This window comes from Macrobrachium nipponense, chromosome 24, assembly GCF_015104395.2.
Source record: "Macrobrachium nipponense isolate FS-2020 chromosome 24, ASM1510439v2, whole genome shotgun sequence".
NCBI classification, from domain to species: domain Eukaryota; kingdom Metazoa; phylum Arthropoda; class Malacostraca; order Decapoda; family Palaemonidae; genus Macrobrachium; species Macrobrachium nipponense.
Genome location: NC_061091.1, coordinates 24,883,503 through 24,900,436, shown reverse-complemented (window position 1 = coordinate 24,900,436; position 16,934 = coordinate 24,883,503). Strand labels below are relative to the sequence as shown.

At 40.9% G+C, this 16,934-nt stretch overlaps 1 protein-coding gene across 4 annotated transcripts in view; it reads right to left on the bottom strand.

Annotated features, from left to right (window-relative positions):
• Positions 1-1,181: 1,181 nt before the first annotated feature.
• The window catches only part of LOC135205527 (uncharacterized), a 97,996-nt gene continuing 82,243 nt past the window's right edge, over positions 1,182-16,934 (bottom strand). For all 4 annotated transcript variants that reach the window (XM_064236278.1, XM_064236275.1, XM_064236276.1 and 1 more), the window contains 6 exons: positions 8,145-8,586; positions 6,485-6,622; positions 6,034-6,156; positions 4,654-4,769; positions 4,379-4,495; positions 1,182-3,069 (listed from right to left, as the gene is read on the bottom strand). In XM_064236278.1, the coding sequence (XP_064092348.1) occupies positions 2,851-3,069; positions 4,379-4,495; positions 4,654-4,769; positions 6,034-6,156; positions 6,485-6,622; positions 8,145-8,586 (1,155 nt within the window). In that variant the 3' untranslated portion in view covers positions 1,182-2,850. The remainder of the gene's footprint in view (positions 3,070-4,378; positions 4,496-4,653; positions 4,770-6,033; positions 6,157-6,484; positions 6,623-8,144; positions 8,587-16,934) is intronic.

Sequence of the window (16,934 nt, the reverse complement as noted above, 5' to 3'; positions counted from 1 at the left end):
TGGTATGCCGCTTAAGAAAATACACGCTCAACTTAATGGAAGCTGCCCTGCCGCCTTCTATCACCTATCCTGAACAGATACCTGGTTCGGGATAGAAGAGGTATCGCCAACGCGGCAGACATTAGCAATCTGAATGTCTGCCGCGTTGCTAAAACCATTCATGAAATATTATGCCGCTCAAGTAAATACACCCTCAACTCAAAGGACGCGGTCCTGCCGCCTTCCACCTATCCTGAACAGATACCTGGTTCAGGATAGAAGAGGTATCGTACTGCACCCTCCGTGAGACAGCGCTGCCGCGAAGGACGAGATAACTCACGGGGGTTCTCCTACTCACCATCAAAAGGCTGATAGGGGGAGAACCAACGTTACCCAAAACACCCCTGGCCAAAGACCGAGAGGGGAGGGCTACACCTGGGGAGCACACCTCTAGGAAGGGGGGGCTAGGGGGGGGGTGGTGCCTAACCATAGCCTACCCTCTAAACTGACCCTAGGTCATCCTAGAAAAGGTAAAACACGAATAAAAAACACAAACCAAATAATATAAAAGCTAGGCTAACTTATCTTAGAGCATAAGTATATAAGCGAACCCCATACTTCATTAAGGCTGAAAACAAAAGTGGCCGCCGCATCGGTCAGGATGAGTACACAGTCTTGACCAGCCAATTAATAACGAAATACGTATGTATTAAGCAAAAGGAAACAACCAAAATGAACTATAGGCTAAAATGAATGATTAATGATAAAAACTCACATTAGGATGAAGATAATAATCCTAAAAACTGGAAATAATTGAGAGTCACACAAAAGGTAAACACCTGTCAAGGCGAAATAGGTGAACATGGTAACGATGGGTGGAAACAGTTGATGGATGGAATGCGCTGTTCTTCTTCTTTCTTGGAACGGCTCTCCTTGCCTGTAGTGGGGAGGTTTGTCATTGGAATGGTTGTTTTCGATTAGGCAGACCTGAAATTCAAAGTCACTTCTCTCTATATACATGCTTTTAGCCTGTGAGAGAGCCCTTTGGGCGTTTTTGGTCTATTTAGACTTCTTGATAATTATTTCGAGAGTCGCACCCACCTGTACAGGGGGTGAATAGTCCATGAGTGACCCAGGTCTGCCCTTCGGTCAAAAAGCCTCTAGTATTGCAAAGTCTCTGGTAAAGGATAATGAAACAGATGTAAAAGAACAAAATGTATAATTCTGTTACAGTATTACATATACTGCACTACAGTAATCGGTGTGTAATTTGAACATCTACAAACACAAAATGACAAAAAGTTCATCTGCTTCTTATGACAGTAATGTAAAAAATGCAAAAATAAATGACCAGATATCCTTGAAACAACAGTTCCTTATGCTGTACATTTACCAGTGGGCTGATTATAATAAATATAATAAAATGATTATTAAAGTAATATGTGATAACAGGAAACATTAACGTTTTTGCCTTAAAACTAACCAGATATAATGCAGTTGTGAACTTTTCAAATAAACTCCAAACTGGAAGAGATTTCCAAAAAGTCAGTAGACATTGTTTCCTATTCTTTTTCTGTAAAGTAATGTCTTTGAAACAAATGAATCTTCATCCATCTTCGAAATCTAAAAAATGATAAATTTATCTTACCCTAAGGAAAAGTTTCCTTGTGGTTTTGTGTATGGCAATAAAACTTTTCTTTGATATCTAACATCTTTGTATGTACTACGCATTTTGTTTATCCCCTGAGAATTGACTAGGACTACTGTACAGTGCTTTTAATCAATATAACAGATTTGTTTGATGACAGAAGAACTTTCTTTAAGTCATCATTAAGTCCTCCCCTAGTGAGGAATTGCAATGAAACCATTTACAATAATATAATTATGTAAGTCAGTCATTCGATGGAACCTCTTGGTTTTCTGTTAAATAGTAGAGGCTGAAGGTAAAAAGTACATTCCTTTACTATAATGTCTTTTGCAGTTATGTAGATGTAAACCTAACCTGGGTATTACCTGCAATGCATTTCATGAGACATTGTGGGCAGTAGTAAAGTCTTTTCATCAGCTTTCCAACTTCTTTAGTTTTGTCCTATGTCAGCGCTTGTTAAAATCAAACCCTTGAGGTGAACCTGCAACTAACAAAATGGGACTCAATGGTCTGGTTAAAATATACTTCATAATAATGATAATTTCCTGATTTACAGGCTTAAACTACCATTTCAGTACTTTACTTTCCCCAAGTCTTCTGCATTACCCATCAATACTTTCTCATCTCCTTGTCTCAGTTTTGGAAGCAACTTTCACCAAATAAGAAAAGAAATGCCTACAACATCCACAAATATACAGACTTACAAACGCCAAGTTAGCAAACACCATTGTTACCTGAGTTTGCATTAAATCATGACTTCACAAAGCAATAACCTCCAGTGTGTGAACATTAGATCATGCTTTAGAATTAAACTTTCACAATCACATACATAATACTACTTAGTAAGGCCATCTAAGTCCTCAGATGCTGATTCTTGAGGAAATTCAAGTCTGGTGTGATAAATATGCTTAACAGAACAAATTGATTATGTTTATTAAAATAATTAAGTTTTAAATGTTTAAAACATTTAAAATGTGAGCATATTCATAAAATTTAAAAATGTAGCAAACAATAATTTTGCAGATGCAGAATACTTTAAGCAAAATGTTTTCGTCATTACTGCAAGTTTTTTGTATGCAAATGAAGTATCAAAGAGTGAAAAATAATATCTGTACTTTTTAGTCCTTTGCTTCTTTGGACTGAAATTAATAGGGAGAAAATAAATTTCTTCATAAAATGCAGGAGTTTATGTTCATAAAATCACTTCTATGAAAAGTTCACTTTTATACAACTTTTGTATAGAGTGCCTCCTCCTCAGCACCATTTTCTTCAGTGTTCTTGGGAGGTGATGCGCTGGGGCATTTATTACCGCCTACACAAATACTTCTTGGTGACCTGACGACCAAAGCCATTCCTGGAACATTGGTGTAAGACGAAGATTTCCCCAGTTTTCTCTTCTTCTCTTCCTCCTCCTCTTCTAACTGCTTCTTGGCAATTAATATCTGAAATTTAAAAAATTACTTTCTTTAGGTCAGCGATTACCTTGCAGAACAAGTCAGAACCTCAGTTGGAAAAAATTGCTTATACTGTAGTATAGAGTTGCAACTGCTATCTTCTAGGACTTTCTCATAAATTAGCTTTATAACTTGTGAAAATTATCTGCAATATTATGTAATAACATTTATCTCATGTTAACTGTATAGAGTACAGAAACTTAATCCTGAAGTTATAGGAATTCAAAATTATGTACATTTTTAACTGGTTTTAATGTAGGAGACATTAAAGCTGTCTATTTTACTTAAGTAGTACTGTATTATTGGTCAATGCAGAATCCAACTTTCTATCAGAAAAAGATGAAAGAAAAGATAGCAGAAAGAGATTTTAGTGGGTTTCTCATGGGCTAACTATATTAATATACAGTATACAGATTTGGAGATACTACTACCACCTCAGCCATAGCATATGTAAAGCTAATATTGAAAAATCCAAAATCACTAATAAAATTCTTAATCACAAATAAAACATTCATAATTTTGTGAAATTTAGGCTTTCAAACTAAGCACTGGGGCACTCTGGTCTATCCAGCAAAAATGCAGTTGAAAAAAGGAGTTGGGGTGGTTGGACAGCAAGATAGAGATCCAAATAAGGAGATGGAGTACTTTACAAGGATCCAAATATGGAACTGGGAGAAAACCTCTCAGCTGCACTAAGAAAAGTTAGCTATTGAGTTTGGACAGCAAGAATGTAGACAGGAAGCAGGAATGGGAGTACGTAGTACTATAGAGTAATAGGCAAGTGAGAGCAGCTACCCTTTCCAACTCAAAAAAAAAGTATCTGGGATTGCAAACACCCAACACAAGAGGCAAGAGACTACTGCTTTATTCTTTTGCTTAGCTAGTTTTTTTTTTTTATCATTGTGCTTTACGTTCTGGAAATTGTGCACAAGGGGTACTGTATGTACGATATTACATAGGGTTTGTTATCTCTCACAAAACCCTACTTAAAGCGCCTCAGTGGCGAGGTCGGTTTGTTCTTGGACTACCACCTCGGTGGCCATGAGTTCGATTCTCGGGCATTCCATTGAGGAGTCAAGAGATGTGTACTTCTGGTGATAGAAGTTCACTCTCGACGTGGTTCGGAAATCATGTAAAGCCATTGGTCCCGTTGCTGAATACCACTGGTTCCATGAAACGTAAAAACACCTTACAAACAAACAAACAAAAAAATCCTACTTAAGGCAAGGGGCTTAGATCCCATTCCTTACATATAGCCGGTGCCAGCTAAACTAATGTTGACCTTGAGTCAATTTACCTCAAACTGTTTTGGAGTATGGAGCTGATCAGAAGTCAGGTATACATCAGATTCAGGACGAGGCATAGGAACTGGAGGTCTGTCCCTGAGTACACAAGACTGCTGTGAATTCTTTCTCTGAAAAGGAAAAAATTATTTTCAAATTGATAGAGATCACCCTGGAATTATTATAATTTATTCACAGTGATGTCTATAAAAAATTTCTTGGGTATTTAATAATGCATGCAGTACTACAGAACATGAAGTCAATCCCTCAAAGAAAGAGTTGTAATGACCTTCTTTAAGACATCATCTGGTGGTGACGTAGCATCCTGAAGCCCATTACATTGGTTTGGTGTAGAACTGTCAGCCATTTCACAACAATTATTGTTCTCACTGCCTGCTGGAGAGTCTACAAGAAAACAGCATTATTAAAAGATGACTAGACATTCTTAGTGCATAATGTTATAATTTCACTTTGCATTTGTGTTTTAATGAAAATAAGTGCAAACAAAGCAAAACTTACAAGGTCTGAAAGCTAATGAAAAAATGTGTTTAGGAAAATGGGGATGTGAATGCTTCTTAAGAAATGTAGGGGTGAACTCAACACACTGAATCAGAAGTAATGGATGGATCACGCAGCTGATGCTTAGGATAGTAAAAATAAAAATGGAATGAGGGATTTGGATTCCTCAAATAGCGAGGGATTTAGATGCCTGAAACATATAAAGAGACCAAATGGGGAAAAGAGAGGAGCACAGTGTTGTCTTGGAAGGACAATTCTAAGAAAAAACAAGAAATTCTGAACAGTTCTGTAATACAGCTGTTCAGAGGTCAGAGAGAATAACAGTAAGAATAACCTGGATGAAGTGGAAATATAATACCAGACTATGGATCAATAAGAGTATCCTATTCATAAACAATAGGTACACAAGACCTGTCCTATTCATCGGATTAAAGAATGGGCACTTGCAAAGAAAAGGAAGATGTGTCATATTATAAGTGGGGAAATTGTAGAGAGATTGGGTGTCCAGAAGCTAGAAAACAGAAAGATCTCATTGGTTAACTAAGTGCCTCAGTGGTGTGGTTGGTATGGTGTTTGCGTCCCACCTCGGTGGTCGCGGGTTCGATTCTCGAACCCGCGAGAGATGTGTATTTCTGGTGATAGAAGTTCACTCTCGACGTGGTTCGGAAGTCACGTAAAGCCGTTGGTCTCGTTGCTGAATAACCACTGGTTCCATGCAACGTAAAAACACCATACAAACAAACAAACAAACATTGGTTAAATAGTTTGGATGTTATGGGAGAGTTTGAAGAGAGTTTGTCAGCAAAGTAGTAAAAATAGAAAGAGCAAGACCAGGCCAGTAGGAAAGCCCAGAAAACATGAGGAAAAAGTAAAGAAGGAAACAAAGACCAAATAAGAATACAGGAAGGAAGTAGACAAGAAAAATGACAGTGGATAGAACTTGTTTCTCATCTAACCAAGTAAAGGGAATATTAAAATTGGAAAAAAGTTTGCTGGTAAAGTGCATTAAATGATCTTGTGAATGGTGCCATATGATTTTGCTCTTGGTGTGGATAATAATATTCAGAGAGAACAGTATATAAATGTACACAAATTTCATGTTAAATGTACTGTGCAATTACCGGCAAACTGCAATGAGTGCTTTTCTTACCTTGGAACAGGGTAATAAATTTTTCCACCAAAGTTTTCTGTTGGTGGGTATCATTAGAAAATCTGTTATTTTCTGCAGGAGTAGAAGGAAGTGTTTCATCATTTGTAAGTCTTCCACACATCTCTGTAACGATTGAATAAAACAAATGAATTGACTAACCATTAATAGAAATTTGACTGACAATTAACAGAAATCATTAACTATAATTTCTTGTTATATTTGTGTAAATAATTACATGACAAAGGAAAAGAAAATTTACAAAGAGACTAAAATGTATTTACTTTCTGTAAGTACTATGTACTACTATCTTCATCTGGAAATGTGTGAACAGAAATAGATACTAGGTATTTTTTATACATAAAAAAACCCAAGTTAAAAAAAACAAATGGTGTATCTACATTTGTAATGCTATAAGAAGACAAAAGACAAAATTACGTATATGGATACAGACCATCATTAAGTTCCTGGTGAGCAGCTTCCAATCTGCTTTTCATCTTGTCAATTTCACTTTGGTTTCGTTCCACAAATGTTTTAATGTTCGTCTTGTCATTCCATGCTTCAATCAAGGTGTAAACATCTTCCCTGTAGTCTGAAAAAGTTTTGATAACTTTAATTACTACTGTACTAACCTCATGATGTGTTGTAAATATAAAAAGAAAATCTCTAATGTTTTTGTGATTACATACTTCGGTAAGAATAACAGCAACATTATCTTATTTTTCCTTACTATAAAGGTTCTTGGCCCTATCCCATCAACCTTGGCTGTATTGTTTTTTGCCTTTTATTTGTCATTAATCCCTCAGGTTTCAACCCACCAAACTGCCCAACCTCTAGCTTTTCCAAGTTGCAGTTTTCATCTTTCATTAAAAAAAAATACCGTTTGAACGAATCTTGCTGCAAGTCTAGAAATGTGACTTGGTGATCTCATTAAACTGATTTATAACACTAACAATAATCTGCCTGCCTTCTTTGCATCAACATATTCCTAAATGTATGGTAGTGGAGGTTTTCCTGACTTCTATCAAGGTATACATGGTCAACTTCATTCTATATTAGTTACCTATCAGCTATGTTAGGGAACTATAGTTCTCCCATTTATCTATCAATATATCCATCATTGTGTTTTTGCATGAGAATGGTTTGTAAAGTCTAAATATTCCTTTACAAAGGACACTATCAATATGGTGCATAGTGTAGTGTGCAATTCCATACTATGAGTTTTAAATTGATGAAATGTCAAAAGATACTGTTTTAAAAGCTTAACGCATACTGACAATTTATTTTATTACTGCCTGAACTTGACACATGAAATCTTGGCAGGGATAATTTGATCATTTCTGCATTCCTTTATATCAAATAGAGTTTAGTGTGAAGTCTATGCTCTCTCCTATGCAACTTTAGATAGGAGAGACCCCAAGAACCCATTACTACTGTGCTGAGACAGGCAGATTAGAAGACAGCAAAGAAAACTGGTTTCAAGTGGGAAGAGCAACAAAGCTTGAAGTCATAGGGATGCTGCAAAAAATCTCTGATACTGTACAATACTGCCTACTACTATACACTCCAATCCTCTAATGCAAAGTAACCTTTTCTACACTGTACCTTCATGAAGCTGATTCCCATTTTGTTTTATGATCTCCCTATATTATTGTATCCTTATTCAGTAGATGAAACCTATTCATTTATAACAAGCCCTCAGGGTCCACTGACTTGAAATTCAAGCTTCCAAAGAATATGGTGTTCATAGGATAAGCGGTAGTAACAGGAAATACGGAAAGAGATCCAAATTATTAAATAAAAAAATTTATAAATAGATAAAAATGTATTAAAATGCAAGAAGAATAGTATTTGGGTAGTAATGAATTGCATTTTCACTTGAACTCCTGACATTCCAATTGCATGACATCCTCCATTAGGCTGTTTCACAGTTCAACGGTGAGGAATAAAGGACCTCTCAAACTGAGAAGTACAATAGAGTGGAACATTTACTACATATTGGTGCTGCTTAAATGTGCCTTACTCTCAAGCCACAGGAAACTTTGAATACTTTTCAACATTTTTCCAATCATTGCTCACCAAAATACTAAAAGAATTTGTTGGTGAATACTCACCAAACAGTTTTCCATGTCTATCTGACGAAACATTCATATCAAGATAACAATCCAAGGGCTTCTCATCAGCTTTGGTTTTGTGAAGCACGTGCACTGCAGATGCTGCTGTGCAACTTGCCTTATCTGTGACAGGTGTAGGGGTTAAATTCAGGCTCTCTTTGGCTGCTTGAGGTTCATTACAGGATGCTTTAGGTACTGGAGATGTGTTCACACTATCTGGAGGTGTTATACCTCCAGGAGTAGATGAACTAGAAGTTACAACTCTTGGTGCTGGCAAAGTATCATAATTTGGCAGTGTTACGCTGCTTGATGCTGTAGCTAAAGGACGAGGGGGAGGGGGACTGTTGTACATTTCATGTGAACAAGGGGAATCTTTCAGAGTACAAATGTAGTTGTACACTCTTGGAATGTCACTCACTTTGGCTGCTAATGATGACACTAACTGTAAGACAAGGCGAAAAGGGTCACTAAACAAACAATCATTAATATGTACTACATTGGATGAAAATTTTTGTTGTAGTAGTTGAAAATAAGTCAGTCTCTTTGCACAAGATTTTCCAGAAGTATGATTTTGTGCAGAGTGTTCATACTTTAACTACTTTTACAATACAGAAAAGAAATTCTGATACTTATACTGCATAGATATAAAAAGAAATGTTGTGAGATTTGATTTATACTTATATTTTTCAAAATTCATATATGCAGAGTCCCTCACTCCTAGGCAGTCTATCATTAGTACACTTTTTAAGAGTCTGTTTGTTCCAATGTATGTACTGTGCTGTTATGATTTGAATGATTTTCATTAACAGCATTTTACCCCCATAAAATAAAAACTCCAACCTGAATAATTCTGATGAACAGTGCAGGGTATAGTTTGGGAAAAGTTACAAAAATTACTAGTTGCTACAGTATCTGAAAAATGTATAATTTTCCCCTGAAACTATAGTGTACACAGAATCATCAGAGTACGTACACTTTGGGAGAACATTCATCCTTGTTAGAACAAATGAATAACTGTACAGTAAAAATGAAACAATATATGTGCTACCCAGTTTTTAGACACAAAAAACAGTGTGGCCATTAGGCAATTAACAATGTCAGCAGCATTTGCATACGAAGACTTAAATATTTTTTTTTTTTTAATTGGAAACTCAAGCTTCCTTGCATCTTTTAAAAAATGTCCAATTTAAAGACAGATAGCCACATATAGGTATGCTTCTCATAGCTAACTTTATCATAAAACCAAATGAAAAATTTAATTTCATCATATACAGTAAAGTGTTTCACTTGGAAAATGTCAGAAAAGGTTTCAGTAGTAAAGAACTTGAACAAATTTGCTAGTATGCTTATTGCCATTAATAATTTGTCATACAAACACTGAATTTTTTATTCTGTAATGGCAAAATTCTGCATGTCCTCATCTGCATAGTCATAGATATCTTCCTGAAATAACAGGTGTCATCAGAAAAGGGATTTTGACGTAAGGAAAAATCTATTTCTGGGCGATTGGCTCGTGTCGCCAGCGAAATCCCGCCCTACCCATCCCATCGCCAAGATTGTCTGCTAACTTCAGGATGGCCACCAGGGGCGCAGCAGTCGGCAGCATGGGATGGAGTAGTAGTAGTAGGTGCTGCCCACTCTGTGGGTCGGCTCCCCTCTTGTGGGGATTTTGTAGTGGGAGATTTCTATTGGCATTTGGCTCGTGGTAGTGGTCTCACTCGCCATAGTGTTCATACCGACACTCTCTGGGAGGGTGAGCGAGTCAGTTATACTGACCTTTTTCTTTATTTATTTATTCTCTGGTATGTGTTAGTACATTTACCCTAGAAATAATAGATTAAAGGATATTTCGCTGGCGACACGAGCCAATCGCCCAGAAATAGATTTTTCCTTACGTCAAAATCCCTTTTCTGGGCTCAGCTCGTGTCGCTGCGCGAAATCGTACCAGAGAAATAGACAAGATTGTAAGACATTCAAGAAAAATAAAAAGGGTCTCAAATAAAAGATAAAATAAAAATAAATCAATATAATTGCTAATAAAGATACATATACACAGTGATACAAATAGAAATATTACTTAAATATACTTATTGCTAATAATATTTCTTAACTTAAGGTAATATACATATATACAGGAGGCATATCATATATGTACAAAAATAGTATTTGTGTAAAGCTTATGTATCAAAAACATTTAAAGCAATTAATATACAAGTTGAATAAACAAATTCAACAATAATGAAATATAAAGAATGTATATGAATTAATATACAAAACCCGTAACCATTATAAGAAGATGTATCTCCTAGCATAAAAATAAGGAGATGACATCCACGAGATCAGTAATCATCACAAATGTGAGTGTCCCTAGCAAAAAAAAAAAAAAAAAAAAAAATAAGGGACACCCACTAAATCATCATTAAAGCAGCTAAGACACAAGGTGATCGTAAATGAACAAGGCAGGAATAGACGAACTGTTGGGTGAGGCAGGTAGAAAGGAGGACTGAATCTTCTACTAAGGATTAGTCAGAGTCAGGGGAAACTATGTTACCCGCTGCAACTGCTGAAAATTTCAGGGCTTCCAAGGACTTTAAGTAATGACGTTTGAACACTGTCGGTGATTTCCATCCAGTATACTTTTTCAACTCATCGAAGTTCATATGTTGGAAATAGTTAATTGAGGTGGCTACTGCCCTGACATCATGTGCTTTTGGAAAAGAGTCAGGATTGGCTTGTTTAATGAAGTACAGGATTTGTTGCCTGATGCCTTTAATAGATAAAGTACCACCTTTTTCTCTCCTAAAGAGAGGACCCGATGAGGATGAGGAGGTCCTAGATAGAAAGGCTCGTAACGTTGAAACTGGGCAAAGAGATATATCTTGTGGAAGGGGTAGTACCTTCCATGGTTCCCACCTCATCAAAGGATCTTCATTTTTAGCTAAAAAGCTACGTTCTGGTGAAAGTAGCACTTCCCCCGTGGGAAGGAACTGAATATGATCCGGATCTCTGGATAAAGCTGACAGTTCTGAAATTCTAGCTCCTGAGGCTAGGCTTAATAAAAATAGAGTTTTTCTCAACAGCATTATAAATGAGCATGTGTCATTATTGGTTTCTGAAGCCAGTTTTAGAACATCGTTTAAGAACCATGATACTGACGTAGGCCTTACAGAAGGTCTAAGTCTAGCACAGGCCTTGGGAATAGACGAGAAGTAGGAATCTGTCAAGTCTATGTTGAACCCAAATTGAAAAATCTTTTTCAAGGCTGACTTGTTTGTCGTAATTGTGCTAGCTGCTAAGCCTTTTTCAAACAAGGATCTGAAAAAGGATATAGCCAAATTGATTGTCATGATCTTAATATCAGATTCTTTCAGGAAGGTTGCTAACTTTTTGACAGCAGCATCATACTGTCTCAAAGTTGAATCTCTCTTATCTGATTCCAAGAAGAGAATATTCTGAGGATCAATATTCGCATCCCTTTTCGCTGCAAACTTCATGAAATCCATAAAGTTAGGGTTTTGAGAATCCCTGAGGAAGCGAACACAGTCTTCGTTTGTACTGACTGTGAGAGCTTGGGATTGGGGATCCGAAGAGGACGGAGACCCAGTTCCAGGATGAGAGGATACCAATTGCTCTTCGGCCAGTCTGGGGCTACTAGAGCCACTTGACCCTTGAATGTCCTGAGTTTGTTTAGCACCTTCATGAGAAGATTCACCGGAGGAAAGACATAAATCTTCTCCCAGTTGTTCCAATCTAGAGCCAGGGCGTCCGTGGCATAGGCCAGAGGGTCCAGGTTGGGGGCCACATAACACGGGAGTTTGTGGTTCGCCTGAGATGCGAAGAGATCTACCTGTAGACCTGGAACTCTCTGAAGAACCCATTGGAACGAACTGTTGTCCAGTGACCATTCCGACTCTAGAGGTACTGATCGGGATAGAGCATCTGCTATGACGTTTCTCACTCCAGCTATATGGGTGGAGGAGAGATGCCAACTGAACTTGTCCGCCAGGGAGAATATGGCTACCATGACATGGTTTAGATGACGTGACTTGGAGCCTCCTCTGTTTATACAATGTACTACCACTGCGCTGTCCAGGACTAGCTTTATGTGGGAGTACTTTGGAGGACGTAATCTTTTTAGAGTCAAGAACAGTGCCATTGCCTCCAGTACGTTTATATGGAACTGACGGAACTGAGGTGACCATGTTCCCTGAACCTTTTTGAACTGGGAATATCCTCCCCAACCGCTTAGTGAGGCGTCTGTGTGGATAGTGATCCCTGGAGGAGGAAACTGAAGGGGCACTGACACTGAAAGGTTCTTGACTTTCGCCCACGGCCGAAGTCGATTCTTTAGAATCAGAGGAACTGAGGACAATTTGTCCCTGGACCTGATATTTGCCCGTGAGCGCCAAATTCTGGTTAGGTCTTTCAGTTTGGCTTTCATTAGGATGTTCGTCACTGATGCAAACTGGAGAGAACCCAGGATCCTTTCCTGAGATCTTCTTGAAGCCAGTTTGTGACTTAGAAATTGCTTGACTGACTTTGCTATTTCCTTCCTTTTGGATGATGGAATCAACAGAGTATGGGAGGATAGATTCCATTGAATGCCTAGCCACTGAAAGTTTGACTCTGGAGTGAGTCTTGATTTGGTCCTGTTTATCTTGAAGCCTAGATATTCCAGGAACTGAATCACTTTCAGTGTTGCTTTGTTGCATTCCTCGACTGTTGAAGCCCAGATCAACCAATCGTCGAGATACGCTACTACCATAATCCCTTGCGACCTGAGTTGTTGAACAACTACTTCCGCCAGCTTCGTAAACACTCTCGGTGCTACGTTGAGCCCGAAAGGAACTACCTTGAAGGAGAATGTCTGGTCGCCTATCTTGAAGCCTAGATAAGGCCGGAAGTGTCTTGCAATAGGGATATGATAGTAAGCGTCTGTAAGATCGATAGAGGTGGTGACGGCCCCACGGGGAAGTAAGGTCCGCACCTGCGAGATCGTGAGCATCTTGAACTTGTCGCAGCGAATGGCTAAGTTTAAGCGGGACAAGTCTAAGATTACTCTTCTTTTTTGTGAGCCTTTCTTTGGCACGCTGAACAAGCGACCTTGAAACTTTAATCTTTTGACTCTCGCTATAGCTCCTTTTTGAAGGAGGTCCTCCGCATACTCCGTCAGTTCTTTGGAAGGAAGTTGACGGAAAGGCCTGGATGGAGGTGGGTTCGATAACCAGCTCCAACCCAGGCCTTTTGACACAATGCTCTGAGCCCACTTGCTGAAGTTCCAACGGTGGCGAAAGTGAAACAGCCTCCCTCCTACCTGAAGTTCTTCATTGGTTTTGGTAACCTCCTCGGCCTCCTCTGAAGTGCTTTCCCCTATTAAAGGGACCTCCCGATCCTCTCCCACGAAAGGAACGTTTACCTCTGCCTCCCTTACCCGAGCGGTCATACTTCTGAGAAGATTGACTCTCGAATGTTTGGTTGTAAGCTGGAGAGATGGCATAAGAGGTGGAGGGCTGAGGCTGAGGGGAGATCACATAAATTGGCTGTGATTGAGCCTTTGAAGTGGAGGGCTGGGCTGTTTGGACTAAGGGAACCGCCGGAACTTGCTGAGAAAAGCGTGGCTGCTTTTTCTGGTAGGGCTGGAAACGCCTGGGTTTCCTTTGCCCTTTACCTCTAGCTGCAGGATCTTGCCTCCTCCTAGCCGTAAGGCCCCAACGGTCCTTAAGGCTCTGGTTCAACCTCGTAGCCTCTGACTGTACTTCCTTCACCATTGCTTCTGGGAAGAGATCTGCTCCCCAGATGCTTGACGAGAGTAACCTATTTGGCTCGTGCCGAATGGTTGCTTCTTGTAGGACATGCTTCCTACAATTCGTTCTAGCAGTGGCAAACTCAAACATATCTGACTGTACCGTTTGAGTCAGGGATTTGGTCATGAGTTTGAAAAGCGGCTCTGAACCATAGGCTATGGTGGCCACCTCGGTCATAGCCATAGAATTAATTGATCTGGCTAACCGTGACTTAGTGTCAAACTCAGCCTGAATAAGGCTATCTGGAAGCCTGGGTAGCTTTTCACCAAACTGCTCCATAGCACAGTCCGGTTTGAGTTTGCCAGCTGAGAAGGTGTTCGGTAAGTCTTCCCATAATTCTCCGGCTGAAGGAAGTAACGGAGATGTAGGATCTGCTTCCTTCAGTTGAGGCATGGGGTCCCCCTTCTGGGCCGCTGGGATGGTAGAGGTCGCGATCTTAGTTAGGAAAGGGAGTGGAGTACTCTCATCCATAGTGAAGATCGTGAAGGGACTCTTGAAGGGTTGGATTTTCGTATTCGAACAATCCATGTCCTCCAAACACCTGAGCCATTCTCTCTGAGCCTGGTCACATGAATAGAGGACCGTCTCCTTCGGTACCCTATCATCTCGAATCATGGCTGAGGCGGTGAGCCTTGCGTAGCCGATGAAGGGAGGCTGAAGGTCTTCCGGGTAGAACTCGAAGTCCTCTATTCTTCGAGTTCCAAATTCCGGTATAGAAATGAGACCGTCCTGGAAGGGGGCGTATGACGCTACTCTCCACGGGTTGTTCATCGAGAACGGAGGTAGCGAGTCATACGGGGGAAGCTGAGCTCCACCTGCATTGGAAGGTGGAGGAGAGGCTAGAGGAGCTTGGCTCAGTCCGGCTATAATGGAGTCTTGAGAAGTAATCCTATCCGACAACCGAGAGATCATTTGTTCCATGCTACTCTTTAGAGACCCAACCAGGTCGCCCACCTGTTGTAACAGGCCAGCATTGGATTCCAAAGCCGGAGCTGCTGCGGAGGTGGAGGGGTAGCTTTGAATTGGAACCAAAGGTAGCGGAACTGACGACTCAGCCGGAGTGTGAGATCTCTCTCTGGAGGATTTACTCCTCGAGGACTTAGAGCCGGACCCAGAAGCCTTAGACCTGTCTGCTCCGGGATTCCTAGCCGGAGACTTACGAGAAGAGGATGAGGTCGAAGTCGTCTTAGACGATGACGACGTCTTTGTCAAGGATTTCACTGCTTGACCCTTGACCTTGGGTCTAACCGAAGCGTCAGGAGGAGTATACAATTCATCACCCGTAAAGCCTTGGAAGGATGGAGAGGTTGCAGGAGTAGAAGAAACAGTTACGCCCAAGGGTATCCCTTGGGTGTCCACCTTACCTACCTCGACCAACAGGTCGTCTACACCTACCATAGGTTCTACATTAATATCCAACGTCGCGACTTCCGAGGAGATATCCTGGCCTTGGTCAGTCAATGAGGCAGCCAGCTGTTGCTGGATGAAGGCGATAGTCGGGGCAGCCTCTGCTGGGTCGACGTATCCTGTCGCCTTGCCTCCGGGGAAGATTAGTACCGCCAACCTTTTCTCTAGAATGTAGGGCATACCCTTGGCGGCGTTCTTCCCGAAACCGCCGACCCAGGCCCGCAGGGTTGCCAGTGCGGTATCCCTCACTGCCGGTGCCTGGAAGAGAGGGTATCAATTAGATTTAAGAATAACTTAAAACTAAAGATAACTTAAAGTATAACTTAAACTTATAGGGCTATAAGGCCCTTTGAATTCCTTAAGTTAGAGTAATTGATACAAACTTAAGAACTAAAACTGATGCGGACCAGCTACCGGAGATGGAATACTTACCCCGTCTAACAGCTGGCTCACCAGATCATAACATATGGTACACGTCTCATGGTACCAGACCTGGATGTCCCCGTGCGGAGTCGCGCATGGAGCATGGGACCGGCAAACTTCGTGTCCACACGGGTCCTGAAGTGTGGCGGCGCATCCCGGATGCTCACAGTTGGTGGTCTGTAAGTGGAAAGACACATGAGTATCTTAAAGAAAATCACTTACAGGCTAAAGGACAGAAGAACTCCATTGCATGCCGGAGCTCGGAAAAAATTCGGGCATAGCCCCTCCCTTACTAGCCTGAATAGGCTATAAACCCCGGAGGTATCCGGTGAAAAGAAGGGAGGGGGGATGGTTTAAGGTACTAAAATAAACTTCACATCTTAAACCTAAAAGCTCGAACGTACCGGACTAAGTCCAGTGCGAGGCGGAGTGATAACTCAGTGAAACGGAGAGGTTTGACGAGACCGACTGTATGTTCCGGTCCACCCCGTGGGGTAGACTAAGCACTTTTCCGCTAGATGCCAGGTCTCCGGTGGTAAAGGAGCCCTAGTAAGGTGGGAAAGAGCGGGGGCATACAGACTCGGGCTAGTAACGGAGCGACGAAGTAGTAATGGAGAGGGGGAAAGGCCAGTCCCCCCCAACCTTACCATCCGATCGGGCCGAGAGCCGGAGAGGTCGAGTCCAGTCTGGGTCTGTCCCGTCCCTCTACCCCCTCCGCCTGGGGGGAGAGAGGGAAGCAGGCTCGGGTATGCAGAGCGAGCATGGGCAGGCCTAGCCACCCCCCCCGACTCTATGGAAGAGCGGGAGGGGGGAAGGTGACTGGACAGGCGTCTGGCTGCCTCGTGATCACATAGTGACCACGGGGCGATAAGGACAACAGCTAAGCCTAAAATAAAACCAACTGATCAGCGAGATGCTATCGGGAAGCAACCGAGCTGACCAGCGGTAACATAAAGGCCCAATAGGCCGTGACATAGGCTAAGCGAGCCAGACGCCTAACTAACCTAACAAAATCACATAGATAACAATATGAATAATAAAATGAAAGAAAGAAAACAAATAGTAGGAGAAAAAATCCAGGAGTGTACGACTAACCCGAAGGAAAGTCTACCACTCAAAGCTAGCCGATGCCGATAATGAGAGCCGTGGCTAGGGT